The following is a 17178-nucleotide window of genomic DNA, read 5'->3' on the forward strand; positions in this document are numbered from 1 at the left end:
AACGAGATGACCATTAAGGAACATCAACCATGATCGGGAGCTCGAAGGGAGGGCGGGCCGTGGACTTTGATAACATGGGTGCCTTTCACTTGGTTGTGTTAGGCACAGTTGTAGGAACAACAAACACCCCTAGAGGCCATGCAGTCGTAGGTGGATGCAAAGGTCTATTCGAAGGATCAGGCTTAGCCTCAACTCCCAATGATGAGGGGACATAAGGCACTACCCGCTCCAGGATGAGAATCGATGGAGGAGGGGTTGATGCAGGAGATGGAAACGAAACACTAGATTTCACAAATTTAGGGGTTGACTTCCCCATCTTATACTGATAGTTAGCATGGCACATCAAATCACTGCGGGGAAGCATGAGCCCCACCGGATCAGGCCAAAAGTGGTCCAACAAAAAATCCCCATGGGCAATCAGGGGTCGGTATCCAGTATCCTGGATGACATGCACCATGCCCTCATGGGGGAACTTAAGACATTTGTGGACAATCGAAGGGACCGCCTCCATAGCAATTAGCCAAGGAATGTCGAGATTAGCCTGGAAGAGGTTTGACTTGAGAATGATTACGAATATGGAGGATACTGCCTTAGGCCTTACGAGGACTGTTAGGGTGATACTACCTAGGGGCAGATAGAGAACCCATCATGCATCCTCAAGGTTGCACAACACTCATCATACACTGACCTATGCCAACCATTGACAAAGAGAGTCTCCTCTATGATAACGTCAACTTTACTCGATGGGTCACCATCACACCTATGATAGTTTGAGTGTTCAGCTTGGCAGGGATGTAAAGAGGAGCATGCTCTTTATAATACAAGGAATCTAGGGGGGTAAATCACAAGGACATATCAGATACCTTCCCCTTCTGGGTCACAGGTGAGCTAATGGGGGTGATGGTGACCATGTTCACATATGGACAGTCATTCGAAGAAGGATCGATGCAAAGATAAAGTTTGATGAATGTGGAGGGAAAAGATTAGTATAAATCTATAAGTTGTTATTGGTTTTATCAACATACTTGTTTGATTTGTGCTTCCGTGCATCCACCTTGATTGTACCACTGTCAGTGTGGTCTTGGACAACATGTCAAAGATGATAAGATTGCTTAGTGTCATGACTAGGCACATAGTGATAATGGTAGAACTTGTATCCATCATACCACTGGGGGTAGGGTCAACTATTAGACAATGGTTTAATTTCTGAAAGGGTGATAAGGTTGTCTTTCAACAACTGTTGCATTATGCTTAGGTAAGAGTCATTAAACTTAGTGAAGACTCTATTTTGTTGTGGGACTTATGCAGTAGCCATCAGAGGAATAACCACAACATTAGTGACGAATTTATTCTATCGGGACTCTTCTGTTGACGTGCCTGCAAAGGACCCGCCATGAGGGTTCAAATTGGCATCTTCAAACTGTGACATAGTGTGTTGGTAATTCGTAAGGGCAGAGCACATGTTGGCAAAGTTTTGATATCGATTAAGGGGCAGTTTCTCCCTCAATATTGATTGTAGATTGCCGATGAACATTCTCTATAGGTCACTATCTGGCAGGGCAATTGGGATCCTAGTTGAGTTTGCCTAATACCTTGAGATGAAATCTGTGTCTTTCTCATGAGGCTTCTATTTACAATCAACAAGGTCAGCGATAGTGACCCTGCTAACAATGTTCGCCTGAAACCGCTTGAGGAACAGATCCATAAGTTGATCCAAGGTAAGAATGGAATGATTAGATAGAGAGATATATCATTCTAACATTGTCCCCTTGAGGGAACACGACAACAATTTGAGCAAAATAAATACAAACTATGGTAATCACTACACATAGTCACGAAGGAATCTATATGCACATTTAGGTCCCCATCATCATTGAACCTATCAAACTTCAAAGACTCAACAATAGTAGAAAGGATAGTGTTCAGAATGGTGATATCTAGGGGGCTCTTCCTGTAATATGTAGGCATGAATGACTGACCAAAGAAAGAGACCAAGTTGGTTAAGTGTAACTGCAACTGACCCATGTTTTGCAAGATGGTGTTCAAGATTAGATTAGTGAGCGGAGGAGGTGTAGGTGGCCCAAATCCACCACCACCTCCACCGGAACTTCCAGAAGGACTAGTGCCATCGACACATGTAGTGCTAGTGCTAACTGTAGACATTTGAGCTGCATTGGAGGCATATGTTGATCCACTAGACATACCCGTATAGCCCAAGAGGGTAGATGAAGTAGTGATACTAGGAATAGTAGGCCCAGGATCAACGATGTGCACTAATGAACTAGGCATTCTGATACCAAGCCGAGGTCCATAAGTAATGGATTGGCTGTCCTGAGGAGGAGCATCATCCAAAGGCACATGATTTTTGACAATCATAGATAAGGCCCTCAACATCTCCAGACCTCTCCTCTCTGAGATCAACATTTCTCTCAGAGTGTTGATGATATTTCCAACCTAGGGGAGGACATTCTCCCAATTTAGAAAACCCTCAAAGTCTCTTAGATTCTTCTCAAGCATGTCAATTTGCTCAAAATCAACAGTGAGCGCAGAGTCATGATCAACAACAAGAGGTGAAGATGGAGTGGAATTTCTCAAAGAATCGCTCTGAGAGTTGGATTGCGAACCAAGTGGAGAGGGGCCCCATGTTAAAATGGACTTAAGGGGATGAGAAGCAAAGAGATCATTTGGGTGAGGAAGTTGATCATTGAACATTGTGTTGGGTAAAGAAGGACTATAATGGTCAGGAGGAAAACTCTACCTGGATGATCTCTTGACTACGACTCCTATAGCAGTTTGGGTTGTAAATCTCATAGACGAGTTTTTCGACGTTTATACTACACTACAAAGATACGAAATGTTTTTGTCTTCTGGTAAAGTTTGGCTAGAGATTAGAAAGCGAACACAAAATGCATACTATATGCAATGAACTTAATTGTTTACAGATGCCAGAACAAAGGTGTGATTAAAATGCTTTTTTTTCTTGAGATTAGATTAATGCAATGATCTAAATGATAAATTCACAAAACAAAAGAAACTCAATTCACATCGGTTTCACCAAAATGCAACGGAGGAAATTTTCTACCTCAAGGATGATGAATCCTCGAGAACAAACTCTCCCTCAGATACCTCCTCAAACTAGTGCTAAGGTGAGCCAGGGGATAACAAAATTATGCTAAGGTGACAGAAAGCCAAGAGGACTCTCTAGGCGGCTCTACTATACCTCTGTCCTCAGGATGAGCGTGCAGAGCTAGGACACCAGCGTGACGCGCTGTCGTCCTGCATGGACGGAGCGCAGAGTATGAGCAGAAAGCTCTAGATGAAATAACAGAACTTGTAAAATAGCTATGCAATACCGAAATGAATGAAAAATATGGATTATAAAATAGAATAAGAAAATAAGAGAAGAGTAAGAAAATGTTACAAAATGGCCATGCTATGAAGCCTACTACAAGATAGTCCCTTCCTTTGATGACGTACCTACACACACGAAAGAAGGAAAATATTGTGGGTTGTGTTTTGGAGTTTACCTAAGTCAGACCCCCGTTTTGGTGTTTCCACCTCCATGGACAACCCAAGAAGCCATAAGAATAACAATATGATAAAGAGGAAATTGGAAACAAATTAAAATGATAAATGATAACTTGGTAAATGAAAGGAAGAATGAGTAAGCAGAACTCCCCTTTCACAATTCTTGTTGAGATGATGGTACGAGCTATCTGGAATGTTACAACAATGGTGATGTTCACACAAGAAGTTGTAAATACTGTCCAAGAAGTCTCCAAGAGCTTCAACCTACAAAATATCATCAACTTCCAGAGAGAGTCATTCCAAATGCCTTGGAAATTGATAGATAAAGGCCTTGGAAGGAAATTGGGCGTTGGTGGGCACATGCAGAGGTGTTACAATTCCTTCCAAGTGCAGGCGTAATGCTCAAATGACCACCTGGGGACTGCCTGATTCATAGGATGAGGGTGCGCCAAGCAGACGTCTCTGCGCCATGACCTAGTCCCTGAAGGTGACAGGTTGGCAGAGTTGGTAATGCATTCGTTTGAAGCTGACAAGGATGATCTGAGTGGACAAAAGGACAAAGGTGACGAAGCCGGACCTCCGATGACATGGAGGAAGACAACCTTTGTCACATTAATTGCGAGGGGTGAGATTTTTGATATTACATTATGAACTTGGTCCCACTAGACTTTATGGATCTATTTATTTAAGTACTACTATTCTTTTGTGAATATTGTCCTATTGTCTTTTATTAAAAAAATGAAAAATAAAAAATATATTTTATAGCCTCAAACTCTTCCATAAGATCAGACACCCACACTTAAGGATGAATCAAATACAAGATAATATGAATAACCTTATACCCATGAAAAAAACAACAATGATAGACAAGCTTACTAGAAGCTTCCCAACCACTTTGCCGCCAATATTTATTTTTGAAGAAAACATATTGAATATATAATGTGAGCCTAAACATTTAATGCTTCTACAATACTATATGTATTTCAAAAGAGAATTCCTTTGAGTTGTGAACAAAAGATACAAATTTAATATGTACATGTTTGTACATAATCTCATATAATATTTGTGACAAGACAATTTACACAACTTTAACTCCTTTCTCATATAAAACCTTAAAAAATATTAAGTAGCCATGACAATCCCAATTAACTATATCCTCACTAATATATAACCCCACCCAATTAAATACTTGAACACTTACATATACAACCCCCCTACAAAAGTATCACCCAATTAGGTTGGGGTTTCATGCGAGGGGCTGTAGGATCTATTTAGAAAAAGTAGGGATCTCATGAAGCAAAAATAAAAAAATGCTAGAAGATTATTATAAAAACTTTTCTTCAATAAGAATAACCCTTGTCTTTTAGTTTGCAAGTACATTCAAGGTGGAGTTAGAAATTATACTACCAACTTAAATTTTTTTAACCACTTATCAATTATAAAAAAGTTCTTAAATTTGTACCAACTATATTTATTTTTTCTGTTAAATTAAACCTACAAAATATTCACATGACCACTGACTTTCATAAATTCAAAAACTTAATTTTTAAACTTAAAATACAACACAAAATTCATGAGTCCACTCACTTCAAAATACCAGGAGAATAATATACCAGGCTGTGCAGGTTTGGGGACGGTTGTGACCTAGACATTTGGAGAATGTGATGCGTGTTTAAAGCTGAAGAATCTTTGGCGGGCGCAAATCTAAATGAAACTTCTTTTCTGGGCCACTTTATTGGCAGGCTACCGTAATATTCTTTTGTGGGCATGTCTATAACATTAGCGGAAACATAATGGACAGATGGGCGGTCAAGAGGCCTGTATATCAACAGGATAGCAATTAATCTTATCCACTCGCTGCCTCCTACAACAGTGTACCTTCTGGAAGTAAAAAAGTTATAATTGATGACTCACTTGATCTTGATCATATCACCACAGAAAATGCGGAGTTCTGTAGAATTTCTACACAGAAATTGTACAAAACTTTTGCTCCGGTGAATTCCGAATATCATCAACATAGGGTGCACCGTAAGATAGAAGTTCAAATCCTTCCTCTGAGAAAATTTTGGGCTCATCAGTTATAAAAGTTGTAGGCACAATATGTCCCACTCTAGGCCCTGCTCTTCAGCGGAGACCTCGCTTAGTTTCGATTTTAACAAAACGTCTGACGTTTTCTTGAGCTTTCGAGGCCCAGACACCCACCAAGGGTTTGTGAGAAGACTGTACAGTGCTCTTGAACGAGAAGGCAATAGCACTTTCTTAGACGAAGAAAGCTTAGAAAAGGGCGAACATATCCCTTCTTGTTTGGAAAGAGGAATCAAGGAAAGTAGGATCTGCATTCCTATTTTCTCCAAAAAATTTCCGGAGTCAAAATGGTGCTTGCAAGAGGTGTTGCTTATGGTTAAATATGGGGTTAAAATCTGTCCCTTGTTTTATAACGTTTTACCTAAGGATCTTAGGTGCTGGGATGGAAGTGAATATGCAGAGTACTTCAAACAGCATGAAAGCCAGCAAAGATTATCCTCCGAGTTAATCCTTGAATACAAAAATGCATTAAGGAGTGTTTCCGATCTAAATGGTTGGTGTTTCAATCAATTAAACAACAGGTAAGTCTCCATCTCATTGAATTTTTTTTATTTTTTTTCTTTTCTTTATATGGGTTTCTGTTGTTGAGTTTTTCATGGATTAGTTAGGATTTTCTATTTCTTGAATTGAGCTAGAAATTCTTATACAATTAGTCTAGTCTTTTTTTTGATAAATATGGTTTTTTTAACCTGAAACTTTCCTCAAGCCACATGTGATACTTGAGACATATCACATTAACTTTTAATGAATTAGCTAAGACTTGAATCTAAGACCTTATATTCATTGCTAGAATGTGTACCAACTGAACTACCGACACCTATAAAACCAACCCATATTAGATTCGGATGTGATTTACTTCCGACATTTATAATTGCCATATATTAATAGTAATTCACTCTTTTTCAGGGATGACGATTTGCTGATTCAACGTGTTGTGGCAGATGTTCAGAAAAGCTTACATTCAAACAAAATGTATCTGGATATTTCAGAATGCTTTGGTTTGGACGGGTCGGTGAATAATCTCAAGAGCTTATTAAATGTAGTGGGGCATCAGAAGAAGATGGTGAAAGTGGGTTTACATGGCATGGGTGGGATTGGTAAAACCACGCTGGCAAAGGCTGTTTGCAAAGAACTTCCATTCTCACAGTTCCAAGTGTTCTGTTTTGTTCCAAGCGTGGGAGAGAGATGTCAAGAGACGAATGGGCTTGTAAAGCTGCAGACCCACATTCTCAAAGGTATTTCACGGTTCAGAGGTGAAGTAGAACATGTTGATCAAGGCAAAGGTTTGCTAAAAGGCTGGCTGAGTGGCAAGAGAATTCTGCTTCTCCTCGATGACATTGAAAGTGCTGAGCAGCTCGAAGCTCTCGCAGGAAATTACAGGGATTTCGGGGTAGGCAGCTGTGTGATCATTACATCACGGGATGAACACATCCTGAAAGTGGCTAACGTTGATGTAATCTACGAGGTACGAAGGCTTGCTTACAATCATGCAATGCAGTTGTTTAATTTTCACGCATTTCCCAATTCCTGCTGTGCAGATCAAGAGCTGCAAACTCTGAGCCATGATATAGTCAGTGCCTGTGAAGGCCTTCCTCTTGCCCTCCAACTTGTTGGGAAAAGCCTGTTTAGTGAAGGGGATAGAGATGTATGGAAAGAAATGGTAAGAAAGTTAAGGTGTGAACCTAATCTCCATAAGAAACTTAGAGTCTCCTACGATAGCCTTGATTCCTTAGAAAAGGAAATGTTTCAAGATATTGCTTGTTTTTTTACATTGAGGGAGAAAAAAATTGTTATGATCTTTTGGGAAGGGTTGATTCAGAGTCCTCACGCGTCTCTTAGAAGTCTCTTGCAAAAGTCCTTTGTAAGCTTTGGCTGTAGCAACGGATTCCTGATGCATCGCTGCCTCCGGGATTTGGGAAGAAGTATATCAAATGAAATATCTAGAGAGCCTCGTAAACGCGCAAGAGTATTTGATGAGGACGATGCGCACCATGTTTTACGGCGACCCAGCGTATGGATTTCTTTGTAAACCTTTTTATTTTCAGAAATGTTTCATTAGGCTATTTTCTTGTCGACTCATAGATAGTCGTTAGATCAGTTCTGTAAGGAAGCAAAGGTGTGCGGAAACGCTTCCTACACTAATCTTGAGAGGACGATTTTGCAAATTTCAACTTAACTATCACAAAGATCACAAGAAGCAAATAGAGTAGAAATAAAACAAGAAACACATAACACAATGATTATCGTGGGGAAACCCTTCTGGGAGAAAAACCCCACCTTCCAAAACTCGCACAATGTATTATCAAATCAAGCTGATTACAATACACTTGCAATGCAAGTTCTTACAGGAGCATCACCTCAACTCAAGCTCAGAGAGACTTCATTAACATCCTTCTAGCACCCAACCTTGCAAACCAAAACTCCATGATCAAACTCCTCCCCATGCTCTCCTTTTATAGTGATTTTACAACCTGGAAACCACTTGTGGTTTTACAAAACCATGGGCTTAACCACCATGCCACATGGTGCCCATTTTTGACATTTACATTTCCAAAATGGAAAAACAACCGGGTTAAAATAGTAATCCAGTCCATAATTTTGTCCCCTAGCTTAGACCCTCTTAAAAGTCACAAAATGAGTCATTAAAGCTCTAAAAATGGCCCACCTATATTCTACTATGGACAAGACTCATTTTTAACAACTCACTAACCATTTTCCAATGCATAAACATGTGGAAAACTACCTCAAACAAATTCTGGAATTTTCCAAAAAAAGATTGCAAGGTTGAGACACATGTTTCTCAACATTCTCCCACTTGTCGAACACCTTGCAAGAGTCAGGGGATCCAAAATATCATGGACTTAATTGCTAGGGGCCGAGAGGCCCATAGACTTGAACACCATCTGAATTTCTCTATGCTCACAGGCTTAGTTAATGCATCAGCAATATTCACCAAAGTTTCTACTTTCTCTAGCTTCACCCTGCCATCCTCAACCATATCTCTCACAAAATGATATTGTACATCAATGTGTTTGATCTTGGCATGAAAAGTCGGGTTCTTCGCTAGGCAGATTGCACTCTGACTGTCACTATAAATTGTCACTGCACCCTGTTTAAACTCTATATCTGAACATAATCTCTTTAGCCAGATGGCTTCCTTACAGGCATGAGTAGCTGCCATATATTCTACCTCAGTAGTGGACAAAGCGACCACAGTCTGTCGCTTGCTTATCCAACTGATTGCACCACCGAATAATGTAAACACATATGCACTGGTGGATCTTCTTCTATCAACATCACCGGCCCAGTCTGAATCCACATAGCCTCGAATATCTAAGGAATGCTCATTTCCTATTCCATGAAAACATATCGAGTACTCTGAAGTACCCCTCAAGTATCTGAAAACTCTTTTTACTGCATCCCAATGTGCTCTTCCTGGATTAGACATATAACGAGAAAGAACTCCCACTGCTTGGGCAATGTCTGGTCTTGTACAAACCATAGCATATATCAAACTTCCAACAGCACTCTGATATGGTACTCGACTCATCTCTTCCATCTCCAATGGGGATGTAGGACACTGTGAACTAGAAAGCTTTGTTCCCATTGTAATAGGAACACTCAATGGTCTTGAATCCTGCATATTGAATCTTTTCAAAATAGTACCAACATACTTGCTCTGGCCTAGCCAAAGCTTTCTGTTTTGTCTATCTCTTACAATCTCCATTCCCAGAATGTGCCTAACTGCACCAAGATCTTTCATTTCAAACTTTATCGAGCGCTGAGATTTTAACTCTGCAATCAAACCTTTTCCTTTGCCAATAAACAACATGTCATTGACATATAGGGCAATGACCAAAAAACGATCACCATCAGATTTAAAATATATACAGTGATCATATTTAGATCGCACAAATCCCAAACTCAACACATATGTATCAAACTTCTGGTACCACATCCTAGGACTCTATTTTAAACCATACAAGGATTTCTTCAACTTACAGACCAAATGACTTTTACCTTTCATCACATAGTGCTCTGGCTGTGTCATGTTAATTTCTTCCTCCAAATCTCCATGAAGGAAAGCTGTTTTCACATCCATTTGCTCGATCTCTAGATCATAGGCTACTGCAATAGAAAGTAAAAATCTAATGGATGTCATTTTGGCTACTGGAGAAAAAATCTCACCATAATCTACTCCCTCAACCTGAGAGTAACTTTTTGCAACCAAATGTACTTTATACTTCTCAATGCTTCCATCTGAACCCATCTTCTTCTTAACACCCATTTACAACCAACAGGGTTTCGTCCTTCAGGCAATGGTACAAGATCCCATGTTTCCTTCCTCTTAAGAGCTGCCATTTCTTCATCCATGGCTATTTTCCAGGACTCTGAATCATTCATACCAAGAGCCTCTTCTACAGATCTCGGTTCATCAATGTTAGCATTCAATGCAAATATGCATCTCCAATCATCAGGAGAATACCCATACCTTTCAGGTGGTTTCCTTTGTCTAGTAGACCTTCGAGCAAGATCTGGTTCAGGTTCAGCTTCAGGTACCTCTTCTTCCTCTGATGATTCAGAACTCATAGAGCTCTCCTCGACTTCTTGTCTTTCTAAGGGCCTCGATTCAACTTTTTTAGGTGTAGTAGGCAGTTGAATCACATCTTTCTTTTGTTCTATTTGTTCTGGCTGCACTGTAATAGAAGAAGGCTTAGTTTCTCTAAAAATAACACTTCTTGAATAAAATACCTTTTGTTCAACAGGATTCCAAAGCTTGTATCCTTTTACACCATAACTGTATCCGATGAAAATACATTTAACTGCTTTGTTGTCCAATTTTGTCTGCTTCTCCTTTGGCACATGAGCATATGCTTCGCAACCGAACACTCTCAGATGTCTAAGTGAAGGCTTGTGGCCCGACCACGCTTCCATTGGCGTCTTATCAACAAGAGCTGATGTAGGAGACCTGTTTATCAGGTAGCAGGCAGTGGCTACAGCTTCAGCCCAAAACTTTTGTTCTAGTCTAGCTCCACTCAGCATACTCCTAGCCTTCTCCATCAAGGTACTGTTCATTCTTTCTGCAACTCCATTCTGTTGTGGAGAATACGGAGTTGTCTTCTCTCTTTTAATACCACAATATTTACAAAATGTGTCAAAATCATTGGAGCAAAATTCACCACCATTATCAGTTCTCAAACATTTTATTTTCTTTCTAGTCTGCAACTCAACCATTGCTTTAAATTCTTTGAAACGACTGAAAACTTCAGTTTTACTCCTAAGAAAATAAACCCATGTTCTTCTACTGAAATCATCAATGAAAGAAACATAATAAACTGATCTACCAATAGAAGGAACATCAACTGGACCAAATACATCCGAATGGATTAGATCCAAAATACATGAAGACTTATGAGAACTCGAGTAAAACTGAATGCGGTTTTGTTTACCATAGATACAATGCTCACAAAAATCAAATTCAAGATTGCAATCATTCAACCCATCAACAAGGTTCTTATTTTTCAAGGTCCGTAGACCCTTCTCACCTATGTGGCCGAGTCTCTAGTGCCATAACATGGTCTTCTCTGCAGGCAACTTTGATTCGATAGACAGAGCACCCTTGGGTACCCAAAAACCATGACCATCTGTTGAAAGAGAAACCCTCTCCTTTTCCAACTGAGTAGTCTTTTTCACAATCTTATCAGAAGTACTATTGCACTCAATTGTGCATGCATCAAGCTGGTACAGTGTATCCAATCTGCTTCCTCTTGCTATCACCATAGCACCTCTTACCATTTTCACACCTGTTTCAGAAAACTGTACATGCACATCCACATCTATTAGCTTGCTAACAGATAACAAATTCCTTGCTAGTCCTGGGATATGCAAGACACCATCAAATTTTCTAATTCTACCATCAGAAAATTTCACACGAATACTTCCACGACCAACAATATCAAGTACTGAGTTATCACCCAAATACACCTTACCACCATCAAAATTTTCATACTTACTAAACCAGTTTCTATTAGAAGTCATGTGGAAAGATGCACCTGAGTCTATTAACCATGCATTGTCACCTGCACGAGTGGCCAAGGCTACAATAAAAGCATCTCCATCTTCCTTCTCGGACTCAAAATCTAAATCTTGCTTCTTCTTCTTTTTCTTCTTTTCTTCTTTCCAGTCCTTTAAGAAATGTCCGGGCTTTCCACAATTCCAGCAAATTACATTGGACTTACCAGAAGATTTTGATCTCCCCTTATTCTTGGACTTAGAACGACCATTCTACTTTTCATTCTTGCCTCTTTCTTTTGGTCTTCCTCGAACACTCAGAGCCTCTTTGGCATTCAGAGAAACCTTCCTTCTCATCTCCTCAGAAAGTAAAGAACCAACAACATCCTCCATCTTCAAGATGATTGCAGTGCTCCCTATGGCCATCACAAGGCTGTCCCATGAGTCTAGCAACGAACACAGCAAGATTTGGCATCTTTCTTCTTCATCCATTGGCACCCCAACAGAGGTCAACTAAGTTACCAACATATTAAAGTTTTCCAGATGCTCAGAAATTCATCCACCTTCTTCCATTCTCAAGGAATGCAACTTCTTCCTCAAGAAAATTTTGTTCACAAGTGATTTTGCTTGGTAGATCTCACTTAGCTTCTTCCAGAGCTTCTTTGCAGTAGATTCTTCATGGACATTTATCAGAATAGAGTTTGCAAGACACAATCTGATGAGACCTTTAGCTTTTCTATCAGTCACATCATATTGTGCGGCTAAAGTCGAATCTGTGGGCCTATGCTTATTCTCATCAATCGCATCCCATAGATCTCGATCAATCAACAAATCTTCCATCTTCAGCTTCCACATCTCAAAGTTTATGCCAGAAAACTTCTCTACATCAATCCTCCCTGATATACTTGCCATCTTTACAATCCTGCAATACAGAAATGAAATACTCTGCACAAGCTCCCACTCAAATCTTGATTAGCTCAAAAAACCCTGTACCCAACAAATAGAACCAAAATTGGCCAGGCTCTGATACCACTTATAAGGAAGCAAAGGTGTGCGGAAACGCTTCCTACGCTAATCTTGAGATGACGATTTTGCAAATTTCAACTTAACTATCACAAAGATCACAAGAAGCAAATAGAGTAGAAATAAAACAAGAAACACATAACATAGTGATTATCGTGGGGAAACCCTTATGGGAGAAAAACCCCACCCTCCAAAACTCGCACAATGTATTATCAAATCAAGTTGATTACAATACATTTGCAATGCAAGTTCTTACAGGAGCATCACCTCAACTCAAGCTCAGAGAGACTTCATTAGCATCCTTCTAGCACCCAACCTTGCAAACCAAAACTCCATGATCAAATTCCTCCCCAAGCTCTCCTTTTATAGTGATTTTACAACCTGGAAACCACTTGTGGTTTTACAAAACCATGGGCTTAACCACCATGCCACATGGTGCCCATTTTTGACATTTACATTTCCAAAATGGAAAAACAACTAGGTTAAAATAGTAATCCCGTCTATAATTTTGTCCCCTAGCTTAGACCCTCTTAAAAGTCACAAAATGAGTCATTAAGGCTCTAAAAATGGCCCACCTATATTCTACTATGGACAAGACTCATTTTTAACAACTCACTAACCATTTTCCAATGCATAAACATGTGGAAAACTACCTCAAACAAATTCTGGAATTTTTTAGAAAAAGACTGCAAGGTTGAGACACATGTTTCTCAACAAGTTCAATAGGGAACTGAAGAATATTTGTGTATTCGACTGAAGTCGCAGAAAAAGGCCAAGCTTGTGCGTTATTTTTCGTATGAGCCCAAGGAGCCGATGACATTGAAGGCAGAAATGTTCAAATCACTGTACAATTTGTGGTTTCTTCGGCTTGCAGATATTGGCATTGAAGGGCACTTTTCTGAGGAATTCTCCTTGGAGGATTTGAGATGGCTAAGCTTGAGAAAATTTTCATCAAAACGGCTACCTCAAGGAATGAACTTGCGGAGCCTTGTTATTCTGGAAGTGACCGATAGCCAGATCACTCATCTGTGGGACGAAACGACAGAAGATCCAACTGTGAGTAGTACATGTTTTTTTTTGTCTTTGAATTCTGTAGTCAAACATATTCTTGGTATCAAATTTCACATAGCTTGTGTATTATTTGAACAGATGAGACCTGGGAATCTTAAAGTGCTTATTTTGAGGGGATGCGCATCCCTGGAGAGTCTTCCTGCCACACTTTGTTACACACCGTTGCAGATGCTGGACTTGCACAATTGCCATTCATTGAGCAGCCTGCCTAATACCGTTGGAAGCTGGACCAGCTTAGTTACTCTCGACATGGAAGGATGCAGTGTTTGTTCTTTGCCTCAAGACTTTGGCGATCTTGTGAATCTGAAGGAACTCAATCTCTCACGTTGTAAAAATCTGTCTGTAATTCCCGCTAGCTTTGGGAACTTGACTCGGCTAGAAAGGCTAGAGATTCACCACAATGATAAACTTACAGAACTACCCGACAGCTTTGGCGGCCTGAAATCTTTGGCTCATCTGGATTTCAGCTATTGCCATTCACTGAGCAGTCTCCCTAATACAGTGGGAAGCTTGATCAGCTCAGTCTGTCTCGAAATGGAAGAATGCAGCATTTATTCTCTGCCTCAAAACCTGTGCAATCTTGCAAATCTTCAGGAGCTGAACCTTTCATACTGTCAACATCTGTCTAGACTTCCCGCTAACTTCGGGAATTTGACACGGCTAGAAAGGCTACAAATCCCCCACATTCCTGGGCTTACAGAGCTACCCAACAGCTTTGGCGGCCTGAAAACTTTGGCTTATTTGGATGCCAGCTATTGCGGACTGACAGACAATGGACTACCAGCCACAATATCCGAACTGTGTTCACTGAAAATCATACATCTTGAAGGTAACAGAATCTGCCGTCTTCCTAGCGGCTTGGAAAAGTTAACACAACTCGAAGAGCTGCATGTGGACGATTGCAGAGAACTTGCCGTACTGTCGGCGCTTCCATCATCGTTGCAACTGCTCTACGCCCGCAACTGTTTCGGTTTGAACACAATCTGCTGCCTTCCGGCATTGCCAAGCCTAATGACATTAGATGTTAGCAAGTCCTGCCACCTCACTCAATTGCATGGCCTGGTATCGTTGAGGCAATTAACCACGCTCAATCTTGTGGGCTGCAGTGGTATCTTTTCTTGTGGGGTTCTCGAAAGCTGTTTGACTGGTCTCACAGCTCTCGAGTGCATTTTTGTTGGCGGGCCCGGTGTCTCATCAGCTCAATTACAAATTTTTTATGATTCCTACAAGGTAGGTACCTAAGCTCTTCTCGTTTTTTTTTTTTGTTTTGAATGTGGGACCTATAATGTTCAGGCTTTATGAACTCTTCTAGATGTAGTAGAGGTTGACCGACTAACTTGTGCATCTAAAATCTAGGAACTAACGTACATTTATACATGGGCACTTTTTGCTTTGTCAGGACTTCTCTTTCAGGGAAAATTGTCTCCTGGCTAATCTAGACGCTCCCGTAAATTGGCTACAAGGGGAGGCATGTGGACAGGACGGCTATAGCATTGATTATTGCACGGAGAAGAATAAAGTTGAGAATTGTGCAGGATATATTGTTTGTTTAGTCTCCTCTCGCCAAGTCCAAATACGTGAGGATTGTGGGGTAAACCCAGGTATTAACAGGCTGAGCTACACAATTGAGAGGGATGATAGTTTACTTAAATGTCCAGTGAACCATCAAAACTCAACCATAGATGGTGGTGATTACTTGGAAGTGCGTCTTGTACGAGCAGACACCACGCCAGACTTTGCTTGGTTGAAGGGAGGTAATAAAGTGAGGGTGAATGCAAGGTCTGATTATGAGAATTGGAAGGCATCTTTTAAATTTTTAATGTATGAAGAAACTATGCCTTCTCAAAAACAGAAGCCTCCCAAAATGATCACTTTTGTTATGTAAAACAAGGTGACAATGTTTATTCAAGTCTTTATTGCCATACAAATATTTATTCATTTTTCCGAGGTATTAATTACATTTATTATTTAATTATCAATAAATGCAGTCAAGGTGCATTTCAATGTCTTGATTAATAGTACATTTGTCTCGATTAATAGTACATTAGGACTGAACGGGGTGTATGGCTGTATATTTTTTTTTCTCTCTATTTTATTTTATATATTCAATGTAAATGAGTTGATATTTTTATTTATATAATTGTATAGGAGAAAGGATCTAGTAGTTGAGCATGTTTCAATAGGGAAAGAGCATCACTAGTCATTATAGTTCAATAACTAAACACTCTTACACTCAGCTCCTAATTATTAATTTTAAAAAACTAAAAAAATAAACTAGAAACCCAATAATAAATTTCACATGTATCAATAGCTGCCCATTTTTTAAGAATTTTTGGACCCTAATTGACCCATTTGCACACCATTATTGACACCCATGGTGCACGACTTTTGAGGGATTTGTGCATAAGTATTGACAATTTTAAGTGCATAATTATTGGGACGTCTTTAATTATGTATCAGACGATACTTTGAAATGTGCACTTTTTGACCCTTATGCATATAACAGATCCAATAGTGTGCATTGTTACTACCCAAAAGCCAAAACAATAGCTATAAGTAGTTAAGTGCATGCAGAGATGACAAATTTATTTTTGACAAAATCTGATTTACTATTTAGAATCTGTGTGCGTGAAGTTAGCTATAACAGCTACTCATATGCTTCCCCTAGTTGTTATAGCATTTATTGATTTAGTGCCTAATATTTATAACAATATTGCATCAATAGTTGTGACTTTAAAGTTGCTAAAATTGATGATAAGTACCCATAATTGAATGAAATGTATTTATTATATCTAAAAAGCAACACTCCATGAATATTTATCTTTGCTGCTTATTTTTAAGAAAAACATCTTAAATTTGTATTAGTAGCATTAATACTAATTTGTGCACTTAAAATTTGGAAAAAAAAAAAAAAAAAATCTAAAAAAGAAGAGGGAAAGAAAATTGTGGAGCCATGTGGCGTTTTTGTTAATAAGCAGCCACTGCTTATTTCCAACACCCCTTTTGTTCCATAGCTTATTTATAATTCCTAAACAATAGCTACTCCACCAAAATAGTGAAAGATTCTCAATTATCCCTTTTTTGACAATTTTTATGGGAACACTTAACTCTTAAATTTAAGCAGAAAATAGAGTTAAGAAGCCGCATGGGAACATGATGTTAGTGTACAACTACGGGTCTCACTTTTTGGGGGGCTTTTTTGGACACTTTGATAAAAAGCATATTGATGTGCCTTTGAAACCTTAGTTATAAACAAGGGACTTGCCAAATAAACTGTTGTAAAATAATAAGAATGATTGGAAATATATTTTTAAATTTTTAATTAATTTTATATGTGAATGCAAAATATTTTAATATCCGATTGTGTCAAATAAAAGTCATGCATCTTGAAGGCAATGGAATCCACCGTCTGCAAATGTAAAGGGTGGGTGGTTTGAGATTTCCGTGAGCAAGTCCTAC

General features: G+C 39.4%; 1 protein-coding gene across 1 annotated transcript; it reads left to right on the forward strand.

The window, feature by feature from the left end:
- The first annotated feature begins 5517 nt into the window (after positions 1-5517).
- LOC131052295 (TMV resistance protein N-like) lies at positions 5518-15604 on the forward strand. The gene is made up of 5 exons (XM_059216922.1): positions 5518-6134; positions 6520-7624; positions 13408-13704; positions 13798-14949; positions 15119-15604. Exons 1-5 carry the CDS (start codon positions 5629-5631, stop codon positions 15602-15604), a joined length of 3546 nt encoding a protein of 1181 aa, XP_059072905.1. The 5' UTR covers positions 5518-5628.
- Positions 15605-17178: the final 1574 nt, after the last annotated feature.

This window comes from Cryptomeria japonica, chromosome 2 (genome assembly GCF_030272615.1).
Source record: "Cryptomeria japonica chromosome 2, Sugi_1.0, whole genome shotgun sequence".
Taxonomy (NCBI): Eukaryota; Viridiplantae; Streptophyta; class Pinopsida; order Cupressales; family Cupressaceae; genus Cryptomeria; species Cryptomeria japonica.

Bases quoted from the DNA above. Each gene is read 5' to 3' on its own strand.
- LOC131052295 (XM_059216922.1), top strand. From the start codon at position 5,629: ATGTCCCACTCTAGGCCCTGCTCTTCAGCGGAGACCTCGCTTAGTTTC. The intron at 6,135-6,519 runs GTAAGTCTCCAT...ACTCTTTTTCAG, and splicing joins TTCAATCAATTAAACAACAG to GGATGACGATTTGCTGATTC. The intron at 13,705-13,797 runs GTGAGTAGTACA...TTATTTGAACAG, and splicing joins AAACGACAGAAGATCCAACT to ATGAGACCTGGGAATCTTAA.